This window comes from Sinohyriopsis cumingii, chromosome 7 (genome assembly GCF_028554795.1).
Source record: "Sinohyriopsis cumingii isolate HCF-2022 chromosome 7, ASM2855479v2, whole genome shotgun sequence".
In the NCBI taxonomy this organism is placed as follows: Eukaryota; Metazoa; Mollusca; class Bivalvia; order Unionida; family Unionidae; genus Sinohyriopsis; species Sinohyriopsis cumingii.
Genome location: NC_142967.1, coordinates 52870458 through 52883240, shown reverse-complemented (window position 1 = coordinate 52883240; position 12783 = coordinate 52870458). Strand labels below are relative to the sequence as shown.

At 35.0% G+C, this 12783-nt stretch overlaps 1 protein-coding gene across 2 annotated transcripts in view; it reads left to right on the top strand.

Moving 5' to 3' along the window:
- The window catches only part of LOC149795258 (Fanconi anemia group I protein-like), a 164497-nt gene that overhangs the window by 103677 nt on the left and 48037 nt on the right, over window positions 1-12783 (top strand). For both annotated transcript variants that reach the window (XR_016422292.1, XM_089964989.1), the window contains exons 21-23: window positions 1462-1638; window positions 4850-5029; window positions 8608-8762. Coding sequence is in view for 1 of the 2 variants with exons in the window: in XM_089964989.1 (XP_089821115.1) it covers window positions 1462-1638; window positions 4850-5029; window positions 8608-8762 (512 nt within the window). In the remaining variant the exon portion in view is untranslated. The remainder of the gene's footprint in view (window positions 1-1461; window positions 1639-4849; window positions 5030-8607; window positions 8763-12783) is intronic.

Sequence of the window (12783 nt, the reverse complement as noted above, 5' to 3'; positions counted from 1 at the left end):
CTCCACCTTTAATTTGCTTGTATTTAGGAGTGGTATTCTCCATTCAGTTTTGAAATAACTCTGTATAGGAGGTTGAAAGACATGATGTGTGCTTGTCCATCCAGCATGTACATGGGACTTTTATTCAACATCAGTTTGGGGCTAAAAAATCAGTGGTATTTCCAGTAACACAGTGACAAGGTCCAATAGACCTGTATGCTTCAAAGTCATTGTCATCACCCAGTGTTTGTGAGTGAAATCATCATCTGAAGACAAGTCGTGAGATTCAGTCATTTTGGGTTTTCTAGGTGGTCCATATTTTAAGACAAATTAGACTTCCTTGATGAATGTAAGGTTAAAACTAGGATGCAGTGCATGTTTCAGTGCAAAATGTACCAGTCAAATTTAATTTAACAACCATTCATGTCAGAATGAGTAAACAGTTGTTGCAATAAAAAATGATGGCAATAAGAAGTGCTATGAGACCTCTACCAGCAGTGCAACTTCAGTTGCAACAAGCACTTTAAGGTTTAACAGCTAAATAAAAGCTGCATACTGCACAGAGTAATTTTTTATATGCACAACTTTGAACTAATTTGAGGGAGTTTTTGCACATCACTGCTTTCAGAGTGCACTAATTTATGCTAATTTGGTGCACTTGCATTCCCTAGCAACATTTCTGATCCTTATGTTGATTTAGTTAGATCGCTAAGGAAGGGGGAGGGTGATGTGATTTTAAATATAGATTCATTTTTTCTGACAACCCTACCTGTGATTTCTAATATTTTTGACACAACCCAAACCAGTAGTGATTTTCTTAACCAGCCCTCCACTCTCAGAATCAAAATAGTTTGAAACATGACCTCCTACAGAAGTTTTTTAAAGTCCCATCTCTTGAGGGTGGGGGACATGTTTTACTGGAACAGCCCTCAGTAATAAATCCCAAATGGAGGAAGAGTGTCCTTGGAGTGCTGTTGGAACCATGTCTGTACATGTGTACTCAAGGTATACTGCAGAAAGTACATTGCAGTAACTACCATGTGTACTCGCTTATAAGAAGAGTCCAGCTGCAGATTGCACAGAACGAGAGCCGCCATCACATAATGCACCGGCAGATCCGGGTCTGTGCAGTTTGTTAGGGGAACTCAGTAGAACACACAACATAGATCCTTTTTATGCTATGGCAGGTCGGGATCAATGTTGTTTGCAGTTTGACTTGACTTAAGGCAAGTACTGATGGTAACCAAATGTTTGAAGCACTCTGCATTAACAAAAGCATTATGAATACAGTAAAATCTTGATCATTGTACTATCCATATTTCAAGTCATTGAGATTTAATATAAACAATTTGCCATATCCAAGCTGACCCGATTCTGCTGTATATGCTTTAGTACAGGTAATTTAATAATGACTATTCTTTTATCCTCAATATTATCCCAGGCATATTGCCTTAAATTTCCCAATTTCCACTTATGTTTCAGTGAAACTGGATGTCAACAGGTGCTACGGTTGTTTGAGAATTATCACAAACTGAGTGATGTTCTGAAGGAGAAGGTGGCAGCTGCTGCTGGAAAAAAGGGAGGGAAAGCATCTGCAAAAGCTCCTCACAGCCTACTGTCAGTTAGCTTTATAACTGCTATTCTTCAGGCACTCGTCAGGTATTTATAAACATTAAAACCTGGAAAACCTGGGTGACCTGAGCAATAGAAATAATCAGGGCTGCTCCATTTTAACAAACATAGCAGCCAGGGAAGGCATTTAAAAAAAAATGTCAGGGTACTCAGAGTGCTCAAAGAGTTCGTATGAAAATGAAACAGAATTCTAAAATGCATCTATGAGTGACTGTTCCATGTTGAAAGTGCCTTCACTGGGCCCAACATATATCTTAATGGGACGGCCCTCACTAACTTTCCTGTTATCTTTGAAAACTTAAAATATAGTGGCCCTGGTTGTATGTCAGGTGAACTCACTTCATTTGATCAATCGATCACTGTTATAAATGTTATTGTGTATGTAACATAAACTACCTTAAATTAACCGACTCTTTCATAACTATGATCAGTGATAACAAAGCAGCCAAGAGCTTGATTTCACAGATACAGACCATTGTAGGCAAGCGAGTTTCAGAGAATTTTTGAACTGGCACTTAGAGATATCCTCAAGGATGATAAGAAATTTTATTATTACTTCCAATGAAATCATGACATCAATATTGTACTAATAGAAGTTAGAACAATACAAAAGTTCAGTTTCAACAATGACGATTGTCTCACGAAATAAATGTTGCATGTTTTTGAAAAAAAGGAATCTTGTGTCAATAGCTTGGTTCACTGCTATGGGGACTCCTGATTTGGCAGGTTACTATTAAACACCACTACGGGAACCAGGCTCATCAAGAAAACAAAAAGCAGTGATGTAATACAGATTTTTCACGTACACGTAATGGTTGTTGAAACCAGTTGGAACGATCTTTCATATATTGGACATTATGAAAATAAATGTATTTTAAACATTAATGAGCAGCTTCATTTAAAAAAGCGGATTCAGTCATTAAACAGCCTGGTTCTCTAAGGCCCCCTCCCCCTCTCTCTCTCTCTGTCTCCTCCTTCTCCTCTCCGCCCGCCCCCGTTTTCTTGATGTCAAAGCGAATTTTTTTTCTTCAATATTTGGAGGTCCCTTGGTAACTTTTGCCTCACTTATAGTGCACTCTATGTTTGTGGATCCTGTTGTGTGCAAGTTATTGAGGGAAAGGTATAAAGTCTATCCTGTGTTGAAAAATGCGGTTAAACCTTATACAAATAACAACAGCAAATCAAGCTGCCAACAATATAGACTATGATCTGCCATTACCTCATGCATTACAGACCTGTGTTGTTCTACTAATTACTCCTAACAAGTTACTATTACAACTCTATGGTCTTAAAGTAAGCAATAGAGAAGAGCAAAAACCAACAAGTTTTGTCAAATTCAGAAAAAAATTTTTATTTCCGTTGATTACAAAGTGAAAATTTAGAAAGAACTCACAGTATTGTGAATTAAATCCCAAATAGTCCTAAAAGTTATATATCCGGTCCTAATGAATAAAGTTCTAAATAAATTCCAATGGTATTCGAAATAAGATTCAGCACTGAAGGTCTTGATGTGCCTGTAGAGACATGTGACTTGGTGATGTGACAACAGTCTTTGATTGATCACAATAATATAATCCACAATGTCACTTGTCTGAATTCACTATAATTCTCTCCAAGAATATTATTTTTGAGCACTTTTTGTTTCCAGTGAATAAATAATTTGAATAAATAATTTCTCCTCAATCAATTACTAAACACAAGAACACAAATGATTCTGCTTCAAGATCTTAAAGTACGAATAAGTAATTTCTAGATAAACAAGATTATAAAGCCCTCTACTTGACCTTGGTCACAGCATTTTCTGGAAATATTGTGACTTAATGGAATTTTCCATTCTATAACATTCTGGGTTTTCTACAGAATAAAATCTGTTTCTAAAATTATAATAAGGATGTGGTAAACATCAGGTAGGCTAGGTATTTTATGGGGGGAATTCCAATAACCATGACTTAGACTCCAATAAATATGATTACTTCTATTGATAATGATCCTAATATTTAACCCACACTCACAGGGAAAATATTAGCCTTGTATTATTTGCTTACCAAAATAAAAGCATCATTGTCTCTTGTTGGAAACAAAGTGAACTTTATTTTGCACAAGGTCAAGTCCAAAATAGAATTAAACATACAGCACATTGATGGAGGAACAAAACTATCAAACAATACAAATTAATCATACATAACTCTGCATAGACCCAGATCGTACAGTGCAGATTTATGGGAGGATGATTTATCTTCACAGATTTTGCAAGTATAACATTTGTTATATCTTTTGTTCCTTGACAATATGTATACTGTTTCAATGAGAGATCTTGCTATTTATTTACTGTAGTGCAACAGGTACTGTATATACTAACTTATCTTAGAGTCCAACTGTAAATTGCACAGACCCAGATCTGCCACTGCATAATGCACGAACAGATCTGGGTCTATGCAGTTTGTTAGGAGTAATCAGTAGAATAATCAGCATAGACCCTGATCTGCAGGCATATTACGCTACAGCAGATCAGCATCTTTGTTTTGTTTTTTTTAATTTGACTTGCCTTATAAATGAAAATATACAGTACTACTTTAAATTGGGGGTTTTGTTTTTTGTTTTTTTTTTTTTTTTCTCTAAGTTAATCATTTCCAGATGATGAGACTTTAAAAGTGTTTAATGTGTCCTCTCTTTTTTAAGAATTATTTCTGGTAAATAATTGTTTTTCTTGTGAATTTGTAGTACATATTTTCAAGTAACCTTGACATTTTTCTAAGGCAAAATTCGTGCTTCTGAATTGTGAATGATCGTGATATTCAAAAAAAACAAAAAGGTTGTTAATCTAGATTCATATGTTTTGGGGGAAGGACTGGTGAAGATTCAGCAGACTTGTTAATTTTTTAATCTACTAGTCCTTCTGTCTGCATGGAAAGTTTGGTTAAATTCATAAAACAGGGACCTTAAATTAGTCCAAATGTTATGGTCCATTTCCGTTGACCCTGTTGTCAAATGTAATAACCTAATATCAGAAGTGGATTTAGGTTCTTTATCTGTAAGCATAGCTCACCACTCAATCCAGCCTTAAAATTTGCTAGGTTACTTTGATTTTACAACTGTATATGTCACATTTCTATCATTTGCCATTCTAACATTTCTATTGACTCAGATTTTGAAATATTTCACTGCATTCACGAGTCAAAATGTCAAGCGATTCACTTCATGGTTTCTTACAGTGATAAGATATATAATTATATTGCAGTGATAAAGTTCCCAGTCACCAGTCCAGTCTGGAGCCATTGCGGCAGAATGTGGATTTTATAAAATACATTCTGAGTGTGGCTCAGCAGAAAATAACACAAGTCCAGGAGAAGGGGGAGTGTGATGGGGCTGAGGGCCAAAATAAAACCAAACTCTTCAAGTACTTCTCTACTCTTGGAAGGTAAATCTGTCTTTATAAAGACATGAAGAATCACAATTATTTGCAGATAAGGAACATCAGTAATGATGGTCAGCTCCACTGGTCATATAAATAAAGCTTGTAGGATGGTCTATTGTCTACCTTTCATTGTCCCAGTTCGTTAATCAGTGCTCCTCCAAGCTACTTGGAGGATTGCTATGAAACTTTACACACACATCATCCCATGGTCTAAGTGGTCATGAAAGTCACGATGATGCAGCTCAGACATTCAGTATGGCCATCACTTCTGCAGTCTTTAAAATCTTGTGTCACTACTCTACCTGAATGGCTAGGGGTTTTCTCTAAAAGACTTCTTATTATGTCTTTGGGGGCCTTAAATTAAAATGGTTCTGATCTAGCATCCAGTATGGTTTCCTTGTCAGCCGTCAGAAGTCTTGTTATCGCATCTCCTCCTGAATGGACTTTTTATGATGTCTAGCTGGTCTTAAGTAAAAATGGTGCTGATCTGACATCCAATATGGTTGCCATGGCAGCCATCTTGAAAATCTTATCGCTGCTCCTCCTGAATGATGCATTGCTCCCAAGTGAGCCATTTTTCCCACATTTGCCCCATATTTTTGACCTGACTGTGGGTGTTAAAAATCCGATTTTTAATTAAAAAAATTAAATAAAAAATTTCCTTGCAATTTTCTGTTTTGAATGCACATTTCCATTTGAGAGTAAATGTGTGTGTATATATATATATATATATATATATTGGCATATAGAGTTCTAAATTATGATTGGTTCATATGAAGTCAAGGCTACCATGCCAGTCTTTAATGCACAAAACAGTTGCCACTATCATTGTATCTCATATTCAGAGATGCTCCCAGGGTGCACGATCATGTGATTCGTGCAAAACTTTATGAATCTGCACACCTGGTAAGCGATGATGCGCAAGAACTCCTGCAAATTAATTTCAGGTCATGTATATGAAAATGTTCTCAGTGCAGTATACAACTTTTTTCAGCTGTTCACCCTTAAAGTACTTGTAGAAATGGTAAAAATTCTGAAGCACTTGTTGTGACGTGTATTTTGTCATAACTGTAGACATATATGGTTTCTTCGGCTTAACATGAATGGTTATTTTTCTAAATTTGATTGGCACATTGGGCTCAGTAACAAGCATTGTGTCGAAGTTTGAACCTTGCATAAAGGAAGTTTTACAAATGTGTGTTTTTAACAGGGGCTATTGAGAAGACCCAGAATGGCAGATTCACAGCGTTGTTCATCAGTAGATGACGATTTAGCTCGGCAAATGCTGGCTGATCATAGTAATGAAAGCAATTTATTTTTAAAGTCAGGAAGTATATCAGATTATAAGAGCAAGGAAAATATTAAAGGAGATGCTAGTTAGTGATTTTGAACCAAAAAGTGGCATTAAATTCGAATCTGATGTACATGCTGGATGATCCAAAACAGATGGCATGATGATCAACCGCTCATTTCAACGGTATTTTGAGATTAAATGTAGAAAAGCCAGACAAACAAGCCAAATTAAAATACAAACAATTTAAAAGTAGAGTGCACTTATCATTTCTTTTCTAGTCATAATATAGCTCAGCAGGATCATGTGCCATAAAACTATATAGCCCAAATATAAAGGTTATAATAAATCTAACAAAAAAGAATCTAAAAATAAAATTAAAAAGTAAAGATATTTATTTTATTAACCTACCTCTGTTTGAACAAGTAGACTATGGCACTAATGGACTTAAAATCCTAATACAGCATTATGGAATAGTAAATCTAGCGTAGTAGTCAAAAGAGTGCTAATTCAAGAAAGTTAGACTTTTTCAAAGCTTAAGTTAGTGAAAAATCCCTGTGAGCTTTGAAAGGGTGTTCTTAGTACAGAAAAATATTCACACACAGATATGAAACCGATTAAGCTGAGAAACGATGAATAGATTTATACTTATACAACTAGAGGCAACATCTTTTAAAGATTTTGATTTTATTAGGGGTCTATCAGGATGAGTGCAGAGCTCGTGAAGAAGCAGGTCATCATTTATGGGGGTAGTGGCAGTTGTAGGCATGGAAGGAACAAAATTTCTCTGTATCTTGTCAGTCCTTCTTATTATTTTCTTTAGCATGACTTGGAGTTTTAATGTGGTTCTCATTCTTGGTTGATCACAATTGGCCTGAGGGTGGTCATTCTTGCATAATTTACATGTATGTAATAAACTGCACTTGGGCCTACTACAATTGGTCTCATTGAAATTATTGCATATTTGTTTCCCATTGAACATAATTACTGGACAGCCATGATGATCCACTGAAGTATGACTGGCTGAGTTGGAGTTAAGATATTTGATATTTCTTCAGTTGAGACATTTTCTGTTAGGTCATCTTTTTTCACCAAGTCAGCAATAGCAGATGTGAAATCTGCTTTTAAAATGCTCCCTCTGAGACTTTGCTTTATTTCATCCAAGTCCAGCTGAATTGTACTCAAGGTTGATTCACTCAAACTTAAGTCAGATGTCTCTATTATGGCGCCACTCTGTAATCTAGTTTTTATTTGTTGCTTACCTTGATCTTTCTTTACACTCATGCTTGTAGATAATCTTGTTTGGATTAATTTTTTCTCTCTACTTATTTGTGACACTGACACTAAAAGTATTATTCCTGCATCAGTGCTGCAGCAAGCAGTGGTTCATGGCAGAAGTTCCTCTAAAATCCCCAGCTGGAAATGATTGATATATATGGACACCATTCAGACTTGGGGAGCCCACCTATTGCATGCTCCACATTGGTCAGTGGCAAGTAGTGTCTGGAGAAGTTACCTCATTATATATACCTTCTGGAAGTGAAGGCTATAGCCAATGCTTTTCATTTCTGAAAGAACCAGCTGTAGAGGGGGATGGTCCTTATCATGTTGTACAATTCAGTGAGGGTGACCTACCGCCTCAAATACAGGGACAAAACACCTGTCCTATGAATTCTGGCTTGTAAGTTTTAGTGTCCTGGCCAACTTGCTGTTAAGAAGGGGTCAGACCATTCATACCTAGTAGTCCATACATGAATCTGTCATTGGATATTTGTGCTTTTGCGGATTCCAGTAGCAGACCTTTTTACTCGTGTACTGTTAGAAAGTTGAGGGGAGTTTGACACTTGAAGGTCATGAAGACTCGGAACCTGGATTATGATGCAATTTGTTTTCACTGGGAAAATTTTGCAACAGCTTGAAAGCTGACATTTTTGTTTCAATCCATTTTTATTTATTATTCATCATCCTTTGTTTCTGCATTTTGCATCTGCACTGTTCTCTTACAAAAAAAATAGTCATAAGTGGGAGGTGGAGTAAATTTCAATCACTTGAAACAATCTCATTCCATATACATTGAGAATCTGTTGCCAGTTTTACTTTGAAAGGGAAATAAAAAGTAAAGATTTACTGTCACTTTGCACTATCTAGGGCTTTTTCTTTTAATTCTAAGAGGAACTGATTTTATAAACTGCAATATGTTACTGTGAGCATTTGTAAATTATTGTTCCTTGGCTTTGAAATATTTTTGCCCAAATATATATATACGAACATTTCTTTCAAATTATTTCAGCCTGCTTCTGACATACTACACCAAGAACCAGAAAAAAGAGGATGCCAAAGGTTCTCGCGCAAAGCAGCTCCTAAATCAGTGTCTGGAAGGACTGGTTTCAGTAGTAAACATCGTAACTTCCCGATATCCTGAAAACATTTGTCAGTTTCTGAATGGTACGGATGTGTCCAGTGTAAATTTACGCAGAATATGGATGATACTCTTTGTTTAGGGGTTATTTTCAAGGCAGTTTTTAAGACAGATTACATCTGTAGCTAAGCCTGATAAAGTTTAAACATTTTCTAGATTATTTGAATGCAAAAACTGACAAGATAAAGAGTCTGAGATAAGTCAAATCCTACTTCAGACTACACAGACCTAGATCTGCCATTGCATAATGTGATGGCAGAGCTGAGTCAACTCAGTTTCTTGGGAGTATTCAGCAGAATAAAAGTGTGTGTGTGTGATTTAGATTTTTAATGTAGCTTTAACAATTTTTTAGTCATATCGCTACGATGTCTGCAGTGTGACAGTTTATAGTGATGTCTAGCACTGGGGCATCATGCCGCAGACATGTAGCATGATGTCCCACCCAGTCACATTTTCCTGACACCAGACCGACCAGTCCTAACACTAACCTCTTAATGCTGAGCGCCAAGCGAGGAAGCTGTTAGTACCATTTTTGTAAGTCTTTGGTATGACTCAGCCGTGGTTCGATCCTTGCATCAGAGGCGGACACTCTAACCACTAGGCCACCAGAGCGGTGCAGAATTAAAAACAGACCCTCATCAGCTGGTGCATTATAAGAAGGCAGATCAGGGTCTATATTATCTGCAGTTGGACTTGGCTTAATAAGTGAGTATGTGTAGTGGTGTTCACAGATTTGGAATAATTAATTATATTGGAAACAATAGATGTGTTTATGTGCAGCTATTTCTGTTTTGTTTTCTTTTTACACAAGAACTTGTCCTTTCAGTATTTATATTGGGGTAAGAGACCGGATTGTTTTATCTGTACGAGTTTAAAAGCCATACCTTTTCTACTTGTTTACCCCATCATTTCCAGTCTGTTGCTTTTATCTTGTTTTGCAGGAATTTTCTTTACGTAACATAAGTGTAGTATTGTATTTTTAAAAAAGTTCTATTGAATAATTCCCTTATGTGAGCTTCAAGACAAAAGTTCTATTGAATAATTCCCTTATGTGAGCTTCAAGACAAAAGTTCTATTGAATAATTCCCTTATGTGAGCTTCAAGACAAAAGTTCTATTGAATAATTCCCTTATGTGAGGTTCAAGACAATAGTTATATTGAATAATTCCCTTATTTGAGCTTCAAGACAATAGTTATATTGAATAATTCCCTTATGTGAGGTTCAAGACATGAAGGATAACATTTATATTGAATAATTCCCTTATGTGAGCTTCAAGATATAAAGGATAAAAGTTCTATTGAATAATTCCCTTATGTGAGCTTCAAGACAAAAGTTCTATTGAATAATTCCCTTATGTGAGCTTCAAGACAAAAGTTCTATTGAATAATTCCCTTATGTGAGCTTCAAGACAAAAGTTCTATTGAATAATTCCCTTATGTGAGGTTCAAGACAATAGTTATATTGAATAATTCCCTTATTTGAGCTTCAAGACAAAAGTTATATTGAATAATTCCCTTATGTGAGGTTCAAGACAATAGTTATATTGAATAATTCCCTTATTTGAGCTTCAAGACAATAGTTATATTGAATAATTCCCTTATGTGAGGTTCAAGACAAAAGTTCTATTGAATAATTCCCTTATTTGAGCTTCAAGACAATAGTTATATTGAATAATTCCCTTATGTGAGGTTCAAGACAATAGTTATATTGAATAATTCCCTTATTTGAGCTTCAAGACAATAGTTATATTGAATAATTCCCTTATGTGAGGTTCAAGACATGAAGGATAACATTTATATTGAATAATTCCCTTATGTGAGGTTCAAGACAATAGTTCTATTGAATAATTCCCTTATTTAAGCTTCAAGACAATAGTTATATTGAATAATTCCCTTATGTGAGGTTCAAGACAATAGTTATATTGAATAATTCCCTTATTTGAGCTTCAAGACAATAGTTATATTGAATAATTCCCTTATGTGAGGTTCAAGACAATAGTTATATTGAATAATTCCCTTATTTGAGCTTCAAGACAATAGTTATATTGAATAATTCCCTTATGTGAGGTTCAAGACAATAGTTATATTGAATAATTCCCTTATGTGAGATTCAAGACAATAGTTATATTGAATAATTCCCTTATGTGAGGTTCAAGACATGAAGGATAACATTTATATTGAATAATTCCCTTATGTGAGTTTCAAAACAAAAGTTATATTTAATAATTCCTTTTTGTGAGCTTCAAGACAAAAGTTATATTTAATAATTCCTTTATGTGAGCTTCAAGACAAAAGTTATATTTAATAATTCCTTTCTGTAAGCTTCAAGACAAAAAGGATTAAAGTTATATTGAATAATTCCCTGATGTGAGCTTCAAGACAAAAGTTATATTGAATAATTCCTTTATGTGAGTTCAAGACAAAAGTTATATTGAATAATTCCTTTATGTGAGTTTCAAGACAAAAGTTATATTGAATAATTCCTTTATGTGAGTTTCAAGACAAAAGTTATATTGAATAATTCCTTTATGTGAGCTTCAAGACAAAAAGGATAAAAGTTATATTTAATAATTTCCTGATGTGAGCTTCAAGACAAAAGTTATATTGAATAATTCCCTTATGTGAGGTTCAAGACAAAAGTTATATTTAATAATTCCTTTATGTGAGCTTCAAGATATAAAGGATAAAAGTTATATTGAATAATTCCCTTATGTGAGGTTCAAGACAAAAGTTATATTGAATAATTCCCTTATGTGAGGTTCAAGACAGAAGTTATATTGAATAATTCCTTTATGTGAGTTTCAAGACAAAAGTTATATTGAATAATTCCCTTATGTGAGCTTCAAGACAAAAGTTATATTGAATAATTCCCTTATGTGAGCTTCAAGATATAAAGGATAAAAGTTATATTGAATAATTCCCTTATGTGAGCTTCAAGACAATAGTTATATTGAATAATTCCCTTATGTGAGCTTCAAGACAAAAGTTATATAAAATAATTCCCTAATGTGAGCTTCAAAAGAAAGAGGAGCGGTTCTTATTGTTAATTATAAATATACCATCACGATGAAGTAAACATGTAGCAAAATACATCTGCCATAACTTGGAAGTGTGGCATGCATATTTCTTCATTACCTGATTCAGCATGAAATAGTTCTTCATGAAACAAGAAAACCCAATGCTTCATAGCTGTCAGTTTAGGATAGTCACTTAATAATTACTTTTGACTACCGAACTTCATTAGGGAAGGGTATCATTAACTCATTTCATTGTGATATGTATCACAATATGCAACTCATTACACAAGATGTATTGATGATAACAGTTTAATTTAACGCTATTCCAGCATGTTGAACTTTATATTGTTATTATGTTTGCCTAGCTTGAACCATATTACACTAAAATGTTCCATTTACCAAGGGCATGAGAATACACTGGGTGTAATGACAGATGTTAAACTAAGACCACAACATATGGCTGTACACAGTTTTCTTTACTTCTTGCTGTTTTATTGATTTATTCCATCTATTTACCATTTGTTTGGATGATAATTCAAGCATTTGTTGAAATTTTAACATTTCTCATTTGAATACATTCTCCAGTTACATTAACATTAAGAAAATTAATTCCAATACCTCCAGAACTCAGCTCTACTAAAAAGACAAAATATTCATCTTTTATGTATATATACCTTACAGTCTAAAGGAACAAACTTTTACCCATTACCTCCCTTCGACCACTGCTAGATGGTGCCAGTTTTAAGCTTCTGTATAATACTATTAACAAAGTACAGTGGTACCTCGGGTTACGAACGCCTCAGGTCACGAACAATTCGGGTTACAAACAACAACTTCGAAAATTTTTTGTCTCGGGTAACGAACAGTGCCTCGGGTTACGAACGAAGGTGAGAGAGAGCAAGGTTTAACGTTGGAGACAAACGATCGTGTACAGTACAAACGAAGGCCACGCAGTACTAACATCGCTTAGCGCTAGCCTAGTAGCCTAGTTTTGCATGCGCGCACAGCCTCGCTTTCATTGGCCTTACTA